Below are 19594 nucleotides of genomic sequence, written 5' to 3' on the forward strand. Positions count from 1 at the left end.
GTTCTAAGTTGCAATTTTTTCCATAGCCCATGGTTTGCTATTATTATTGATTATAAGGCATGAATCTGTAGATTTTGCCTGCCAATTAAACACATTTTTTTGCTTCAGTAATCAAAGGATTAATTTTTTTTTTCTAACGGTAAGAGGTGCAATAAAAAAGAAACATTTATCATGAAGAAATCGAGTTTATTTCGAAGATGACAATCCGTAGCGGATTACTGAATGTTTGGGAATAAAAAAAATTCTAATCGCACGTCTGTAGAAAACACAGTGATAGATCTCTTGCGCCCAGTAAAGGTCCGAATAAACTGTTAAACCAGTGTCTTACAATAACTGATGCCATCACACAGAAATCGCAATGTTCTCGGTTTACTGATAACAGCAACGGATGCGTAACTGAAAAACAGCGGGACCTAAACCGGAGGATCTCTCCGGTTTTTTGCTTGAACGCACAGAACACTGTAGACCCAAAAAGTCCAAATCATAGGCCTATAAGTGATCATAATAACAACAACAATAATAATAATAATAAAAATAATGCAATAGATAATAAAGTAGCAAAAATAAGATTTCACAGGTGGAGCCTGCCACTCAGAAAATAATTTAACAGCGCCAGAATAAAAAGTCATATGTAATTTATGAGAATGACAGCGACACCGCGTGGTCTACATGGGAATAGGTCTACGCCAGGAAACAGCGCAGTTTTACGCAGGTGGAAATGATCTAAAAAAACATGTCGGGCGAGGGATATATATATATATAAATTAGATTGAATAAGTTGTCAACATTTTAATCTTGACACAGTTAAACATATGTAAGTGTATTGCAAATGTGATGTGTCTAGTTAAGAGTAATTGTGAGGTCCGAATCAGGTCTTCCTTGGCCAATACCAATAAATTCAGGATGAGGTAAAATTTTATTTTAGCAGCACTAGTAAGGGACACGTATGTCGCGCAGCATCCGCGTGGTTCAAACACGTGACTGCTTGTAATACAGCACAAAATTGATGAAGCTGCTTTCCAAAGTGACAGAGCCACTTAGTTTTGGAAAGTAGATTCCTTGGCAACGGTTATGTGCTCTGAGGAAAATTGCACAAAAATGTCAGTTGTGAGTTGAGCTTTCTTCCAAGTGTTTAAAATGACCTTTATTATTATTATTATTATTATTATGAAAACTTATGATGAAATAGTGACTCAGTTTTTTAGGAACGAAGTGGCTCATTCAGTGCCAGTAAAATTCAACCCGGGTGAGTAAGCTGGGGGTGTAGTTAGCATATATTTTTGTGCTACGTCTGAAAGTTAGTCTTTGCCTTCGTGGAGTTATATCAGATACAAGGCTGCTCATATATATTACATACATTTTTAAATAGCTGGTCATTCTTTACTTCCACATAGCTGAGCTAGTAATAAAAACCCAACACAGAGAATGCATATTTGACTATGTATTTTATTTAGAAATTATTCTTGCTTTCAAACACATTAAATTAACTTTTCATTAAAAAAAAAAAAAAACACAAACCAAGGTCACCGTTGCCATGCCCAAATCTGCTGGTTTTTAACAAATGCTCACCCGTAATATCCTAGATATTAAACTATCATTGGTTATTCTTAATCTTTCTCAAACTATGGTTCATAAGACATCAGAAATATTTACACATGTAATGTACATATGTCTGTCCTGCACCTCACGATTCCCTGGTCCCAGGTAAATCAGAGCTCTGATCCAAATGATAATACCAACCTGCCCCTAAAATTACCCTAATATGCCAGGACTCAGAAGGAGAGTATTGATCCAATGCAGGTCGTGCCCTACAGGTGACAGTGATCCAGGGCAGCCAACGACACTCTGCTCACGTAATCTGGAAACACAGCCATAATGATGGATTTACTGTCCCCTCACATGTGCACACGGAGTGGACACCACCTCTCACAGGCTCTGTATAATCTTGGGAGTAAGTTTAAACTGCTTGACTTATGCAAGAACATTGAGGCAGACAGATCCTTAGTTCACCTGGCTCGGCAGTACGCCTTTGCTTGCCCGTGTGCCCAACCCGGCTACCTCGGTGAGAGGCACAGAGAAGGGTGCCAGAAAATCAGACCGGCCCAAGATCCGATTATCATCTGAACAGAGCTCACAAAAAGTGCAGGTGGAAAAAATCCCATTCTTCTCTTTCTAGTATTTTGGGCCAGAGCCAACCCCTCTCTGCCCCTGCTAGCAACATCAAAATGTCTCCATTGCCTTCTGCAATATTTATTTCTAGATCAAAATACTGATCCATCACCTCATCCTTCCTACTAATCCATGACAGCTAAAGACAAATACATCCTCCAAAATTATGGTAATTCATAGCAATGCATGGCAGATCAGATCATAAGTGACACACATACTCACACTACTCAATGCTATTTTGACAGGTCATACACACGTGTATAATTTATGCTGATTCAAATCTGCACATGCTGTCTCTTTATACCAGAGCATCATGGGAAAATCTGGCAGTGCGTGAGAGACCGTGTTAGGGGCAGACAGCTGCCTTCCCACTGGTTTTCAGTGCAGTTCAGCCAAGAAGAGCAGGCTGGTCTTAAAGAGAGAGGCTGCACTCTCTCATTCCCTCAATTGCATCATCATTTCAAAAAAGTCGCCGTTTGTTGGCTTCGGGGCAGTTGCCATGACGGAGGCTGTGCCTTGGGGAGGGGGGGGGGAGGAAGGAGTGACAAGCAGGTATCTGCCTTCCTGCCCCATCGTTCTGCACCGACGACGGCTCATCAAGACCTGGAAAAAGTGATGGAGGAACCGCGTCAGGTGGCTCTGATAACCATCAATGACCAGCAAACTTATGAACATAAACCTAAAAACTTTTTTCATTTAACTTGAATCAAAGACAACAGAAAAAGTTTAGATGCCATCTTGTTGAGCAGCACTTCTCAAGCATATGCCTGCAGCAGACTAACTGAACAAGAATTCAGCCCTTTTGTTTCAGACTGAGTCCAACAGCAGAGCTCTTCTAGAACAGAATCAAGAAGATGATGAGTTCATACTGAAACTCAGCCCTAACTGGGGGGCGGGGGGGGGGGGGAATCAGTCAACACATGACGTACTTCTGGTGTAAATCAGTAACTAGTCAAATTGTAACTAGGACTGCAAGATTCCAAGACTGACACGTCCCCTCTACAGGATGGCAGACAGTCCAGCTATAAAAGCATTTTAAATACTGTGTATGTGTATGTGTATGTGTATGTGTATGTGTATGTGTAGGTGTATGTGTAGGTGTATGTGTATGTGTATGTGTAGGTGTATGTGTAGGTGTAGGTGTATGTGTAGGTGTATGTGTAAAGCTTGCCCTCAGGTCACTGATGGAATTTCTTTTCAATAATATGTAATGTGTACACAAGCAGGATGGGGGGGACAAAAGTGCTGTAAAAACACTAGAGGAAAGCAGAGGTCATTCCTTCTTCCACAAGTATGGATCGCAAGTAACGCAGATCTGATTATATGTATCAAGGAGTCAAACCTGACAGCACCTACAGTGCTTTCTGCGAATGTACGTAAGTGAAAAACACCATCTAGGTGAATTTTAGCCTCTGACTTTCTTCAGACCCTGACATCCCAAAACTTTTACCACTGCATAAAAATTCAGCAGCTGACTGGGTTAAAGGGAAGCACTTAATGGAGGCATTTATGCCTGTGTAAGATATTACGCATCATTTAACTTACCCACAAAACAGACAGAAGTTTCAAGGATTACGCACAAAATCCACACGGACAAAGATAGTGTGTTAACACTGGTCTTCTACAAATACCAGCACACACACACAGGCGCTCGCAGCCAATTACCTGGTCCCAGTCCAGGAGGCCATCCAGCCCTGGCTCTCTAGAAGGAGCCTTCGGCCCTCTTCGTAATCATCCTGGTCCACGCTGACCAGTAGCCGCACACCCTCGTGGCCTGCGGCTCTCTTCAGAGAATCGGTGATGAAGACACCCTTGAGCGCTTCCAGAAGCGCCCCGCTCAGGTAGTCGGCCCAGAAGGCGTCGAGGTTGGCCAGCTCCGAGAACTTGATGTCACAGATGATGGAGCCGAGGTCGCGGGCGCGCAGCACTGAACTGGCCCTGCTGAAGAGCTCGAACTGGCGTTCGAGGGGCTGCTGCTTGTCCGAGGACACGCCGCCTCGCAGTGCCGACTCGTGCTCCGAGTACTCGGCCCGCACGCGCAGCCGGATGTCTGTTCGGGCAGAGAGGGGCAGGAGGAGGAGCAGGAAATACAGGTGGGGGGGAGGAGGGACAGAGGCGGGAAGAAGGGTTAGGGTTGGTGGCAGCAGAAAAGGGGAGGGTGAAGCACAGTAGAGGGTTACAGTACAGGAGAGTCAGTTGGGGGTGAGAGTTAAGGAAAAGGAAGTGATGAGAGAACAAAAGGGGAACAAACAAAAACAAACGACATGAATACCTGTACATCAAGATGACACTGGCAAAGCCCATCTGCGGCACATTAAAAGTACAACTGTGGACAAACAGGCATAAAATGTTCTGGGGGAAATTGGGGGACGTGTGGTGGGTGATGGAAAAGAGAGGGTCTGAGGAACACATAGACCGGAGCAGATGCACTGTAACGGCAGCAGATAGTGCCCTTATACAAGCTAACATCCTCTGAAAAATGCGGGGGGGCATCATATGAGCACAAGCTGCGACCTCACCCAACGACACCAGTGCTTCGCAAGCAGCTAGGGTCCATGAGCCTACCACCTTCCTTAAAGACAGTAGACACAAACATGAACAGGCACTCGGAGCAGCTACACGCCCATATAGATCACATCCGAGTGGTTATGGACAGAGGGAGGGAGTTTACATTCAATGAAAGGTCCCCACTGACTACAATTATTAAAACACCACTCCTGAACTCCCCCCAGATGGACATCGAACATGGTGCGTCCCTTCAAACAGGATGCGAGCACTTCCCCACAGGTGGACCGCGGCACCTGTCTTCATCTACTCGTGAGTGTGGGATCTCGTGCATGAGACACAGAAGCCCTACCATGGCTGAGGCACAAGAACAAACGGTTGGACTGGGGAAGAAAAGAAAACAAAAGATGAGAGAAGACTGATCGGATACTAAGCTCTGTTCACACTGAGGGCCAAGTTTCACACAGTGTGGTGACTTTCCCAGTAAATTAGCAAATGACTAAAACTTCCGTAATGAAAACCCCATCTGTAAAGATGCACTGGATGAAACTGACAGCTACACTGTAGGTGCACTCTATTCCTCAAAGGGCCCTTATGAGTGTCTTATCCATGCATAGCAAGCGAGGGTTGACGTTTCTTGGAGGATACATACTGGAGAGTGGACAGCAGCGCTCATCTTGTCATGTGGATGGGGTCTCTTCAGACTTCACTGAAACAAAGGTTCCCCTACATGGCACAGAGGCGTGCGCAAGGGGTTAAAAATAAAATAGGCGGGTTGGAGAGAGGGGGTTCAGAGAGGGTAGGAGTGCAGGGGGCAGAATACTTTAGAGTGAGAGGAGGAGGGTGAGGATAGGCAGGAGGCAGAGAGTAATGAGGACGTGGAAAACAGGCCCAAAGCCATGAATCGCAATTTCAGAGCCTTCAGTTGGAAAAGAAAAGCCCAAATTTTCCATCTTTACAGCCAAAGGGAGAGTGGCACTTATTTTATTCAGAGACAAGTCACAGACACAGGCATAAGGTGATGAGCATTTGCCCTCGGACATGGTCACTTTTCGAATGATTTGCAACAGGAAGAATTTTAATTGCATTACACCTAGTTGTAAAAGGCCTGGGACAAATTATTTAAAATAATTAAGGGGAATACATATTAAATTATCCAGGACATGGCAGTTTAAGAAATTAAACATAAAAATCAGAACTGTCAAAAGAAAATTAAAAACAGAACAGGATATACATAATCTTTGTCTTTAAAAATTGGAAAAAAAAAACACAAAACCTTTAAAACACAATTGACTCAGAGTCTGATTTTAGTGAAAGAGTCAAGTTCTTTGCCCCTAATTAACAAAAAAAATTCTTATGGGCAGCATTTTGTCAACAGATTCCATGACTGATATCCTAGGAGAATTATTTGTGTGTTACAGCCAATCATAACATTTTGGGGGAAGGGTAGCAAAAACCCACTGGGAGCTACATACAAAATACTTCTGCTGTGGAAATGTAAATGTTATATTTATAATTCAATTTTTACTCCCTACCATTTGGGAATGAGTGAAAGCCAAACACTGCCACTGTTCGCAGCTTCCCTGGCTTGAGAATTTAATACCAGGAGGGCTTTTTTGGCCCTTCTAAACATTCAGATCTTGTTTGATTTGCTTCTCAAGGCCGTCAGCTGGAACTGTGAAAATGCCCTCATGTTTGCCCTATCTCCATGTCGGTTTGCAGTTTTGCCCAGAGAAACATTAGCAGTTTTTTTTTTCAGCATTCAAGCCACCGCAGTGAAAAACCTGCTCCATGACTGAAGGACATGGGCTCCCTGTTTGTTTCTTTTATTTCTGTGGTGGAGGGTTACTTTTCCCAATCCACCGACACAAAACCAGCTCTCTTAAAGACAAGGGTGGGAGCGGACTCTCTGCACGCTGGTCAAGACAGCAGAGACCAGAAACATGATGGTGGCCCTGGGCAACAGCATGAGGAATGGTACCGAGGTAAGTAGGAGATGGGCGACACACCCTGCTGATTAGAAATTTCTCACAAAAAAAACAAAATTTAGTCTTTGGCACCATCAGCTTTGAATGCAACATTTTTTTCTGGAGACAGGTATGAACAAAATCCCAAAGTACAACCCAAAAGGTAACAAATTGCCACTGAAGGCCTTTTGCATTTAAAGCAACAAAGCGAGGTAACAGGCTAGTAACAAAAAGTTTGTACATCCCATTTCTTGCACACTTACATTGTCAGGCTGTACAATATCATACACATTTCTGTCCTGTTACAGCACCCTGAGTGGTTTGTTTTTTTCCCCTCAGTGTAAAAAGCCTGTAATCACTCCAATCCACCACAGTTTTTAAAGGTATTACAAAAAGGCCCAGGTAGGTCTTAAAAAATATTTCCAGTTCTCTAGGCAGGTTTAAAAGCTTTTTTTCCCCTCACTATTTTTACACTGACTGCTTTTAGTATAGGAAGGGCTTGTTCAAAATAATCTCACAAGTAGTAATTTCCTTTAAAGGTCAATTGTTAGCTTGCACACAGAAAATGGATGCAATAGAAGATTTTTCGAGCTCCCCCCCCACCCACCCACCCAAGACTTGACAGAACCAATGTCATTGCCGTTACTGTTTCTCTGACTCTTTTTGCAACCTTTAACATTCTCAAAGAGATAAAATGCACTGAATAATACCATTTCATTCTGAAAGGGGAGAGCTCTGGCGATTCCATCCAGCTTTCTTTGCTGCCCCTTAAAGACCACGGCAGATTAGGCGGGGTCTGGCGGGCGGATGGATGGGGTAAAGAGAAAGAGGAACCTGCATTTTGCTCTCAAAGGGAGTGGTTCATCATTCAGAGTAAAATTTGCTTCAGTGCTGGATCACAGCATGAATGAAATCAGACTGTAGTCCTCTCATCCTGAATGCAGTCAGGCTACAGGAGCCCCACAGAGCCATACAGACAGAACTCTGCTTGTTCAGCAGGCTTGGAGTGACAGAAAAAAACATTCACATCCAGAACTGTACATTTAGGGCACTGGTTTAGTAGAGTAGCTCTGCCCGTTTTATCATGCATTGAACATTTTAGCTACTTGTGCACAGAAATATTAAATAAATCCTGGCTGATGTGAAAATGCTTGCCCATTCACCAAATGGCCCTTCTAGTCACATGAGATTGGAGGGGACAGAGACTTTAGGTTTCATCCTAAACAGGTGTTATACATGAAATTTGACCAAGCCCAATTAAGTCAAAGTTGAACATGAACTTTAGTTAAAGGTGATTCATACTCACTGAAACCCATACATTACAGCATATTATACTGATCTGCACATAGATAGATATTGATCACACACAGCCTTGCCACAGCAGTTCTGACTCCAAAGGTAAATCAGCCGATCACTAGTTGTCAATCAAGTGTCCATTAAGACCCCAGCGAGAGACATTTGTTTAGGTTTGGGCTTTGGAGCTGATCTTTAGTGTCAGCAGAACAATGTAGAACCAAGGAGCGTTTGAGAAACACTGAAAGACTGGATGAGACCATGTCATTGTGGTACAGCTTCATCAAACAAGGACAGTGAGATGCAATAGACATGTAAAAAGGAACAACTCATTTTTCCTTTTATAAAAACAAGACCCAGTTTAGTTACTCCATCTGGCTTGACAGAATGCCAACAAAAGTACCGTTTGAGACGTCAGTTGATGTGGAGAGCTTCGACTCTATCGATCCGCTTTTCTGCCGAGCAGCAGAACGAGAGACTGAAAGAGCGAGACGGGCAGACAGACAACGGCACGCTGTCTGTTTGTCCGTCTCTCACTTTGTTCGGTTTGTTTGCTCAATTGTTTTTGTGTTCGTTCTCTCGCTCTCATTGTGTCTGTGAGGACGACCAACTTGTGTTTCCCTGACATGAGTCAGTCTGTTTTGAACTGCGAACACAGAGAAAGGAGAGAAAAAGAGAAAGACAAGAGATTGGCTTTGGTTTTCACTCCGGTAGCGGTTTGTCAACACAAGCAGGCATGGTACAGACATATCTCCCCTTCCGGCCCCTTGCTTTGCACTGATTCGTTGGTTTTTTCTAGAATGACCAATTTCCTTGAAAGTTGGCACATGCCATGAGGCAACCAATGAAAACGTCACATTTAAAGTCTTCCAGTTAATCCCTTAATGTTCATTTACATATTGGTTATCACTAAGGTATCTGAAGCTCAGAGATTGGAATAGTTATGGTGAGGAGCTTAAAAATCTGCGTGGCATGCTGATCAGCATAGATTGTTACCAAAAGTTATAGCAGGCAAAGTGCATTCCTTCTAATTCCATAACAGTAAGAATATTAAACTGCATCAGCATTGGAGACTGGGCTTAATTAATCATTATCTCTTTCTTAAATAAACCGACCTACCGTTAGTTAGTTAGCAATAGAAATTCCTACCAATTAAGCTGACACCATCCCCATCACACATACCAACTCTGGAGAAATACCACTCACATTGAAAATAAGTTAAATATGCCAAAGCATAAAGACGACAACATGCTTGAATCTGTATTGCGTCATGCATGTACGACATAGCAAAGCACAGATAGATATGACTACCGCCATTTACAAAGGCTTTCAGCTTACATGTTACCGTAATAGGGAAGAGACATGTACCAACTTTCAAAAAAATACAAAAGGTCATATAAAATTTCATGACCGTGGAGCTGCCTGAAAATTGCAATTGCATATAGTAAAGAGGCCAAAGTTTGTTTTCCTAGACTCTTCCAGTCCAGTCCAGTCACTCAGACGAAGGGTCAAATGCCCACCACACCCTGCGATGCAATGCCCTCTCATAATGCTTTGGCATTTAGTGAGGAGACAATGCAACAGATTATACAACCCAAAAAAACTAAAGTAAAAAAAATCTCCTATACATAAACAATGCGCGCGCACATGCACGCGCACACACAGTTAATGCAAACTGTGGAAACCTGAAGCTTAGACTATCTTAAATAACCCTGTACACTATGTTGCATTTATAACTGCAGAAATGAAATTTCACTGGCATTCAGAAAAAGTACTTCAAACAATTTTAAGAGTGACGGCACAGACTAATACATGAGCCAAGCAGACCATCCTAGGTGGTATTTCAGATGATAAAAAAAAAAAAAAAAAAAACTATGGCCCCTTTACTGCTTGCAATTTAATCAGACTGCTTTTATGTCATAGTTCGCTTCCTTAAATGATCTGTAAAATAAGTCTGTTCAGTGAATAACAAAACGAATGTGTGACAATTCTTTGGGAAAGTTTAATTTAATTACTAATAATTTTAGAAAGATTACAGAACACACATAGCCTTCTAGTTAAAATTACACTAAAGTGTTATTACAAAAGAAAACATCTTTTATCTCTGATCTCACATACACAGCTCACTATGAGCACGGAGATCAGGTATGTGGGTTTAAGAATAATTTATTTTACTTTGTTGGGGCATTTTCCTCAGAACTGTTCAAGCAAAGGTTCCAGAAAAGTTTCAAAGAAGTTTTAGAACACCATCAGCATTTGGGTCATTTCAAAAATGAGAACTGGCAGAATAATGGATCCAGTGTTAGGGAGGGTTTCCACTTCTAATACAGGTTCCAGAAGGGTTTTAGAGGACATGAGACATGTGGCATATTCAAATGCAATGTTTAAATTGCTGATAGCTTGATTTTCATGTTTTGGGACAGCACCAGAACCACATAGGTCAATTAAAAAATGTTCGGCACAATTCTGAAAGCAGTTTGGCATATTTTTGGAATTGAGTCAGGTACTGATTCTGAATGGTTCCGGCTCACGCTTGAAGCCTCTTATAAAAATGTTCTGAGAGCTATCTGAGCACATTCCTAGAACAGCTCTGGGAGGACAAGGTTACAGTGGACTCTTTGGTCAATTCTGCAAAATGTAGAGGCCCACACCACTGAGAGAAACAGTGAGGATGGGCTGGGCTCTCTGAGGATCACTCTTAGCCAGAGAGAAACAGCACAGAGAACACTCGAGCACACTTGTAGAGCATTAGAGGGTAGGGGAGGTTTGTTGGAGCACAGGCATTGAACACAGAGCATGTGACAGCCCCCACACGGGACTTCTTTACCTTAGGCATCGGGCCGACCGTGAGAGAGTGCGAGTGAGCACACGCTGACCATACGGACAGAGAGACAGGACTGACTCACTGCAGTCTCTCTCTCTGTTTCCTACCCGATCTGAGTTTCAATCCTCAGTCAACCTGGTGGAATCAAATGCGGAGTCAAGACAGCACATTTTCATTGGACAAGAAACAACACTGCAGGTCACTTTTGGTCTGTTTGGTCTGCTCTGTACTGGAGGGCTTTCTCAGTCTAATTTGTAAAATTATGTTTTACTTTTGTACTACTAGGGAGGCCCTTCTGCATGAGACAACATTTGTTGCGTAAGGCTATAGGCAGATGTATGTCCTTAAAAGTTTAGAGGCTGCTTATAGCCTGATGAACACAGTAGGCTGAACACGATCTTCTACAAATTGTTGTATATTTTTCTTTAGAAGTGACATGTTGTAAACTCATAATATTTGGATGTAGGAGGAACATTCTCAGCTACTTATAAGATGGTTTACCATTACAGACGTCTAAACAGTGCTCAAGCAGGTACAATTTAAATGGGGGTCAACAGAATTCAGACTTACTTGTCCCAGAGTTCCACAACTTTTGCTGGACCTAACCACTATGGATTGAAAATTCAGGCAGAACAGAACATCAGCACAGTCATGCTTTGCTTTGTCTAAATCAGTGACAGAAGACCTACCCAAGGAGGCATTGTGGTAAAGTGGCTGAAGAAATAGAAATGGAGGGGAGGATTAAAGTGAAAAAGAATGACAGGACCAGCTGAGTTATTGCCATCGCAATACATCGATGAAGTGGTGAAGCACACTCAGCACGGGTACACACACTCGCATACAGAGAGAAAGACAGAGAATGCGATCACAGGGTTTGTATGACAAGGCCCCGCTACAGACAAGACCCTTCTTCTGCCTTGATCTAAAACTCATCCGAGTGGTCTGTGGATGTAGATGGCTCACACTTCATGCACTAATAATTCTCTCATCAATTAAGGGATTTCTGACAGTTTACAAATTGATAGATGTTTGTCTAGGGAAGGTCTCTCACTCTCTCTCTTATAATAAATCACAACCAGGGCAATGCATGGGACACAAGTGAAGTTCTAATGGAGATGCAGTAGTGACACTACACAGGGGCGGGGTTCATGTTTGCACAGCGGTCACTCTCACAACAGAGCATTCAGCAGGTTTCTGTTGTATGCTGCTTTAAGGACACTCATGGCATTCTTTACTGTTATATGATGTAGTGACTGTTGGGTGTATGGGTACTTCACAGATCTCATAGAATTAACTTCAAGATTTTGATTAAATATGCACACTGTCATGGTATCCAAAGACATCAAACACAGTACAGACAGAGATACTGCCGACTGACTAAGGCTTTTCTCTAAAGAAAAGTATTAGGATGCATTGCATCCAGGTTTCACTATCAGTTCTGTAGATACGTAATGCTACAACTGAGAACCACTCTGGAGAGAGGAGAAATAAATGTCAAACTGCCATGAAATATATAGGAATTTCCTTTACAAATCAGACTACATCAGAGGCCTGCTGTAAGCTGTGTGAGACACAGACTGAATCATACTGCTGTGCAGCAAATGTTGCTATTGTTCCTAAAATATTTTTGCCAAATTCAGAAACAATTAACATTAAATAACAGCTGTGGCTTCTGTTTGTTTGAGGGATCCCTTTCCTTGATCATAAAATTCCATAGATCGGGGTTGATTTAAAAACTCCGTTGACAACTGACCCATTTAGTCCACTGGCCCTTTTTCCTGATGAGAAAACGCCACTGCTGATTCCTGAAAGCTCCATGAATCCAAAGCTCTCAACAAAAAAGACGGCAAACTGCATGATTAATGTGACTCACTATTAGATCTTAACTAGGCTTTTCTGCAAATTCTCCATATCGTATACATTAACAAAATAAAAGATTCCATCCGATCCATATCTTAATTAAAACAAGCCACAAGCGAACTGCAGACTGTCTTGCTGGATTCCATTACCCCCCCCCCCAAATATTAAGCACAAGAGAATGCAGCTTGTGCTTCTAATGCTCTGTAGCCTTAGTGAGGTCTTGCATAGAGCCAAAGCTTCACAATTATCTGAGGAGTTTCAGCACAGTTCATGTTAATGGAATCAGCTCTTGAAATCAAAGAGGGACACGCACTAACAAGCCTTTCAATTTTTAGTAGAATCCCATTGGTCAGTGAAAATGGCTTCATTTTCCACCTCCTAAACAAGCACGGATAGATGTTAACAGGCAGTTTATAGTTCTTCCTTCTCAGGCTTCTCAGAGAAATTAGATGCACAAAAAAAACCACAACACCTCACAGGCATAAAGCAGCTGACACACACTTTAATAAGAACCCACTATATGCTAAAATTGTGGTGGTGGTTCTTAAAATGTCACGTTAAACACAGCCAAACTGACTTAATGGCGCATACTGAAACATGCCTCCCTCAGTCGTTAAAACATGCGGGGGTGCGGGTGGGGAAGACAAAAGAAAGGAAGTAGCTGTCGCTAAATAAAATGCGTAGCAAAATCAAAAAAGGAAAAAAAGAAAAAAGGTCATCCCAAAACACTTGGAGACCAGAAGGAACAAAACGACACGCGTCTGTCCAAACATATCAAACAGGTTCAAAGATGATGCATCAAACAATAACGAGATTATTTTCACCCCCATCCCAATGCAAGGGCCTTGGCAGAGGAGTCTGAAAGCTGGATGATTCAGAACAGTGGAAAAGCTATGCACCAGCAAGTAAGTGTTTAAAAAAAATCTGTGCTGTTGATAGAGTGGATGGCACTTATGTGATTCACGGCATGGGAAGACGGACAGAGTACAGGTAAGAGGACTTCAAAGTCACAAATGCCGGGAGAGAGACCCATACTCACTCAGAGAAATGAGCAGTAAGAGAGAGAGAAGAATGGGGCGCTCTTACCGCAGGTGATTTTCTCTTGTACAGGCTGTGGTACAGGGAGGGCTTCTGACAATTCTGCCACCCTCTGTCGGGGAGTCAGACTTGCACGCCGGGTACCACGGCCACGCTTCCGGCGAGCAGAGGAGCGTGTCTGTCTGGATGGATCGACACCTAATACACACAAAATCAGACAAATTGACATTTCAGAAGGTGGGGATGCAGCGTGCTTTAATCTAAACCGAAACAAGACGTTCAGCACATATACGTAGAGAATGGAAACAAGCAAATCCTAGTAGGGTGAAGATTCTCAGTCATCCAGGTCATGGTTATCCCAAGAAAGGTTATCCAGTGACAAATGGACTTTATTTCCTTGAAAATGGAATGAAGGGTGAAACGTTTTCAAGGAACTAAACAAGTCCAGTTGCCACTTAATTACCTTTCTTGGGAAATCCTGGCATGATTTCCACAAACCACACGTGTGCCCCACGATGCTGACCTGCCCTCCACTGCTGCGATGAGTAGTCTTGGGAATAGTTTGTCTGTCTGTAGCTGTTGATCAGTTCGACACAACTAACTTCCCTTTGGTCTTCAGCCAAGTACTCCACATTATAACGTTCAGGTGACACTGGAAAACAGAACAGAATACTGCTAAGTGGTTTAAAGACCATTCCAGCAAATCCTACATATGACCCACACTTTGCTTATTCTGATTTCTTTGAATGCCAAGGTACATATGCTTTATGCAACTGTACTAATACAAATAGCATCATCACCCTTTCAGTTAGACAGGAACTAGATCTAAGAGGTACTAGATTCAAGAATCACGCAAATAAATATTAAATGAACTCTTCATGACGAAATTCTTCTTTTGTTCACTCCAGATAGGGCTGGGAGATGTCATATCGCTCTTATATTGCTCATGAGCAATAATCACCAGGGCTTCAAATAACAGGTAGATGATTTGGCCAGGCACCAGCTTTTCAGTACTATACAGATGTTTATTTACACCCACAATTTGTTAACCAGGTTAGAAGTACGGGTAATATATTGAGATACGTTTTAAGGCGACCAAAAGTTAGTAATGTGTATAAACTTGGCGTATCTTTATGTTTATTAAATTCAGCTAGCAGAGCACACCACATAATACTGTTCTGGTATACTATGGTTTAGTATGTGGTGAAGAAAGGAACAGCTCAGCAGCCACAACATCTTTTAAAAGAGGAGATCATGTGTATAAACAAGGTAAAAGACACTGGTGGCGTGGCAGTACTTTTTACAGTTTAAATTGTGACATTTATTAAACATAAGGATATGTTGAATTTTACATTTACAGCATTTGCCAGATACCCTTAGCTAGAGCAACTTACATATGTGCTTAGAAGTATCATCAATGAATGCATTCCGATACTCGTTCAATAGAATTCAGCTAAGAACACTACCACTCTAAAAAACTCTGTTGGCAAGTAAGACAATTTCTTTTTAAAATAATAAAAGAGTATAATCCTGGAAGTACTAATCCAAGGATATACGAAAGACATAGGTTTTTAATCATTGTTTGAAGGCACCCAATGACTCAACTGTCTGGACATATAGGGGGGTTCATTCCACCACACAGGTGCCAAAGCAGAGTAGAGTCTAGGTGCATGTCTTCCTTGCGCCTTGAGAGATGGTGGGACCAGTCAAGCGGTGCTGGAGGATCAAAGAGTGCATGGTGCAGTGCTGGGTGAGATAAGCACTGGTCCATTTTTGGCTTTGTAGGTGAGCATCAATGTTTTGAATCTGATGCGGGCAGCTATAGGAAGCCCATGGAGGGAGCATAACAATGGCGTGGTGTGGGAGAAATTGGGAAGGTTGAAAACGAGTCAGGCAGTTGCATTCTGGATCAGCTGCAGAGGACGAATGGCACTCAGAGGCAGACCTGCTAGGAGTGAGTTACAGTAATCTATTCTGGAAATGACAAGAGACTGGACAAGTACCTGAGTGGCCTGCGTGGAAGGAAATGGACGAACCCTTCTGATGTTGAAAGGAAGAAATTGACATGAGCAGCAAAGATTAGCCGATTACTAATTTTCGGGCATCATAAAATGCCTCATTAATATCTTAGCTGTACTACTAATCTGCTTAACAAATTGCGGCCCTAAACAAACATCATCATAATACCGAAAAGCTGGTGTCTGGCCAAATGTTTCGCCTGTCATCATAAATCCAAGTAATTATCGCATTTGTGATATAATATCGATGTGATATCGCTCAGCCCTAACTCCAGATGCTGCAAAAACAAACAAAAACACACTAAACGCTGCAATATATAATCATGCATTTCTTAACACACACATGTTCAAGAAATGCTATGTTAGGTGATTTTGTCATAGTGCAAGGATCAGAAAATAGGGCTATTCTAATCATAGTCCTCAGGGGCAAAGCAGTGCTGATTTTCCAGCCTTACTTTACCTGTGAGCCCAGTGTGAAGCCAATCAGAGCCAGTAATTATAAAGCTAACTACCTGAGAGAACTGAAAACAAGGCCGTGTTTTGTAATTGAAGGCCAGATTTGATTGATGGGGTTATAAAGTCTACTTATACAAATCTAGTTGGTACAGCATAAATAATTAAATATATTGCGTGCCGATATTATGTACCATACATAATTGCATGTGGTATACTTTACTTTTATTGGAGTAGCACCACAGTCGGTTTGTTTACAGCATCACCACAACAAACGTTAGGCGATAGGAATTGTTCAGCTCCATTATAACCTTGTGGGACCACCGTCGTAAATGCGTTCTGCCGTGGACTGAAACGACGTTTTGCGGCGCATAACCGTATACTACATTTAATAAAGACATAGCATAGACATTTGCCACACACTAAAATTGTTTATCTGTAAGAGCTGTATTAAGGTACAATTCCTCATGATCGAGCCCTTTAAAACGCATCTCACCTGTCCTCCTTTTCTTGCGGGATACAAACGGAAGAAGGTCGTGCCGCGTCAGGATTCGAAGCAGCTGCAAAAGAGGCTCCAAGTTCTCTTCGCTCACATACCCACGCCTCTCCAGCTCCAGGAGCAGCTCTAAGCCGCTTTTGGGTCTGTGTCGCGATTCTGAAGGACACGGGGCCGAGCGAGGCTCTATCCGACGCCAGGCCTCCAGAAGCCTGTGACGGGGCGACACCTTATCACCTGTATGGACATCTTCACCGGAAACATCGGGGGTCCAGCCCGCCGGGTCTAGGGGATGCTTTCCAGGGTACGTTTCTTCCAGCAAGAAGGACAGCACTTCGACGTCAGTCTCCGTCAACTGGGAACCAACAACTTCGAAGATTTCGTGAAGTGACAGCATTCCGTAATAACTCAGGCACTCGGTCTCTTCCCAATACAAAGAGTACCTCTGTCTCCCAATTGCGGCCATATTTGACTTCTCCTGACAAGTTGGCGAAAAGTGTGGGTGCTTCTAAATGTAGACCGAAACAAAGCAAAATTAGTGCACTGCAGTGTAAACGTGTGGACAAGAGCCGCTACCCAATACGGAAAGACTAATTCACCGAGCTATTTATACGGGTTTGTGTCCGAAGTACGAAATGTAACTTTTAGCAGCTAAGTCGGCTATTGGCGACATTAAATCAGAAAACAGTACATTTGCACGCCCTCGCCGTTTTCTAACAGAGAAGCAGTTCGTAAACATCACGTGATTCCGTTACGTAATGCCATGTTTTTTCTTCCCCCCAGTAGTTCCGCTCAGACAGTTAACCAATAATATTCCGGTACCTCACTCTACTAAGCTAACCGTTTCATGCAAGTATAATTAGATAAATATTATAGTTAACAGCAAACGAAGTATGCCGATAGCCTCTACTCTATCCCTCTAGGCCTAAGGCTAACAGTTAGCCACGTCACCGCTCGTCGGCTACACGCCCCGCAATATTCTCGAACATACCACAGACCCAGGCCCAACGACACTAACTTTCCGGAGGTCGTATTTAAAAAAACAAAATTATATCAGAAATTACATTAGTTTAACTGTGCCTCATCCGAAAACAGAAATGTCATCCCTTAAAACGTCTGCTTACATTACATAAGGTTTATTTGCCAGGATAATTTGGTATATGTTAGCAGCTTTTATAATTGTATATAAAATAAACAATCCGCAATATCTTTTAAAGTAAACGTATTAATAAAAATAATACAGTGGTATTTAAAATGTTATTACCCTGCGACAACTGAACGATCTAGCTAGCCAGGATAGCTAGCCGTTAAAATGTAAAGCACAAGTGTTTCTTCAGCATACAAGTGTAAACGGTAAAAGTGTAACATTTTTTCCGCTACTTCTGGTAATAGTTGTATATTTGACACAACAACGTGTTTAATACCAACCTTAGTTATCTAAGATGAACAAACGAGTACGAGCTCTGCAGCTGTAATCCTCCCTCAAGCTCCCCAAACGCAGAGATACCGACGGTGGCGACGATCCACCAATCAGGAAGCTCCGCTCTGCTGTCTCGAGTGTCTCCAGAGCTATACTGCAAGTATACCGCATTGAAGCTCACGGAGAAGAATTGATTTGGATGCGTTTATCTTATAGGGAAAATAATAGCTTCAAAGTTGGATCATTTAGGAAAAGTGTCGTTAAATACATAGGGGCTTACCAACTAAGTATTTTGTCGCTAGAAGCAGGTAGCCCCGTTTGGAATTGGCAGCATTTTCTTTAAACTTATTTTACTCAATTTGTACAATCAGTGTATTTTTTATAATTATTTGTTATATGAAATCGTCTTTGCCTGTACCGTGTGTTTTAGTTATGTTTTGTACTGGGTTGAAACACTTGTAATCGATTTGGCAAAATGAGAATAATATTTTACCGTTGAAACAGCTGAAACTGGGCAATAAATAGTTTCACAAGTTAACTTCAGTGAGAATTGCATTCATTGTAAGATGCATTGCTATTGTATGAAACCTCACACGGGCTAAATGTCCTTTGGGGACATCCATCCATCTATCCATCTATCCATCTATCTATCTATCTATCTATCTATCTATCTATCTATCTATCTATCTATCTATCAGATGGATAGATCATCCATCTAATCATCTAGAATGAATAATTCTAGCAATCCATAGATATTCAGATATTCACACGTATATGTGGTTTGAAGTACTCTGCGCTCCAAAAGGTAACAAAACTGCAAAAGAATCCATTTTAAATTAATTAATTTCTTGCCATGATCATTAATGCAAATACATGGATTTTCGCAAAATGCTACCTTACATGTCACCACTAGATGGAGGTATAATTACAAAATTAGATGTTTATTCAAATCACTGACACTATTACAGAAAAAGCGGATTTCTGATGAAAAAAAAAACGATTATGCGATTAAATTGTTTTACAGGATATACTCTTTATTTTAAAATACAATTTCATTATTACACAGCTTGTAAATGAACGTAAGTTTTTCAGAAGAATCTTAATAATGCATTTTTAACATAGCTACTTTCCTGTTCGTTAGCATAATACCAGTTTGCACTTAGATCAAGATCTAGTTAGTCAATTACTAGAGCTCTAACAATTGTATTGAAAAGAATTGTCAATTACATATTTATGCCATATAACTGCTGTATAAATCAAGTAATACATAGTAACATGTACCACAGCATCCAGACTTCCATCTACCTCTGGACTGTAGCAGTCTTGGAGCCACCATTGGTCACAATTCAGAGGTACCAATCCAAATGCCTTTGGGGTGAGATCCACATTAATACAGGGAGATACTCCACACTGAAGTAGTAATTATACCCACAGCACTGCTGGTATGAAGCCGCACAGTGTCCTACTGAGCCACCATGCCACTTCATCTGATTGAGTACTTTATACGGGCTTCTGATTATAGCATTCTGTGTCGTCTTCTTCTTGTGGGAC

The 19594-nt window shown here is 41.9% G+C and overlaps 1 protein-coding gene across 2 annotated transcripts; it reads right to left on the minus strand.

Moving 5' to 3' along the window:
- Positions 1–1428: 1428 nt before the first annotated feature.
- On the minus strand, positions 1429–18179 carry dedd1 (death effector domain-containing 1). 2 transcript variants are annotated; one of them, XM_049024157.1, is made up of 6 exons: positions 18052–18179; positions 16624–17131; positions 14180–14308; positions 13705–13854; positions 3835–4219; positions 1429–2772 (listed from the first exon to the last, which is right to left on the minus strand). In XM_049024157.1, exons 2-6 carry the CDS (start codon positions 17087–17089, stop codon positions 2766–2768), a joined length of 1137 nt encoding a protein of 378 aa, XP_048880114.1. In that variant the 5' UTR covers positions 17090–17131; positions 18052–18179; the 3' UTR covers positions 1429–2765. The 2 variants fall into 2 exon arrangements, with proteins under 2 accessions (XP_048880114.1, XP_048880113.1); XM_049024156.1 differs by lacking the exon at positions 18052–18179 and having other exon boundaries at positions 16624–17527.
- Between the last annotated feature and the right edge of the window lie 1415 nt (positions 18180–19594).

The sequence above is a fragment of the Brienomyrus brachyistius genome, chromosome 9, assembly GCF_023856365.1.
Source record: "Brienomyrus brachyistius isolate T26 chromosome 9, BBRACH_0.4, whole genome shotgun sequence".
Taxonomy (NCBI): Eukaryota; Metazoa; Chordata; class Actinopteri; order Osteoglossiformes; family Mormyridae; genus Brienomyrus; species Brienomyrus brachyistius.

Coding starts and splice junctions, on each gene's coding strand:
- dedd1 (XM_049024157.1), bottom strand. CDS start 17,089: ATGGCCGCAATTGGGAGACAGAGGTACTCTTTGTATTGGGAAGAGACC. Junction 14,309..16,623: donor CCGCAAGAAAAGGAGGACAG/GTGAGATGCGTT, acceptor TCTGTTTTCCAG/TGTCACCTGAACGTTATAAT. Junction 13,855..14,179: donor ATCGCAGCAGTGGAGGGCAG/GTCAGCATCGTG, acceptor TGTGTGTATTAG/GTGTCGATCCATCCAGACAG.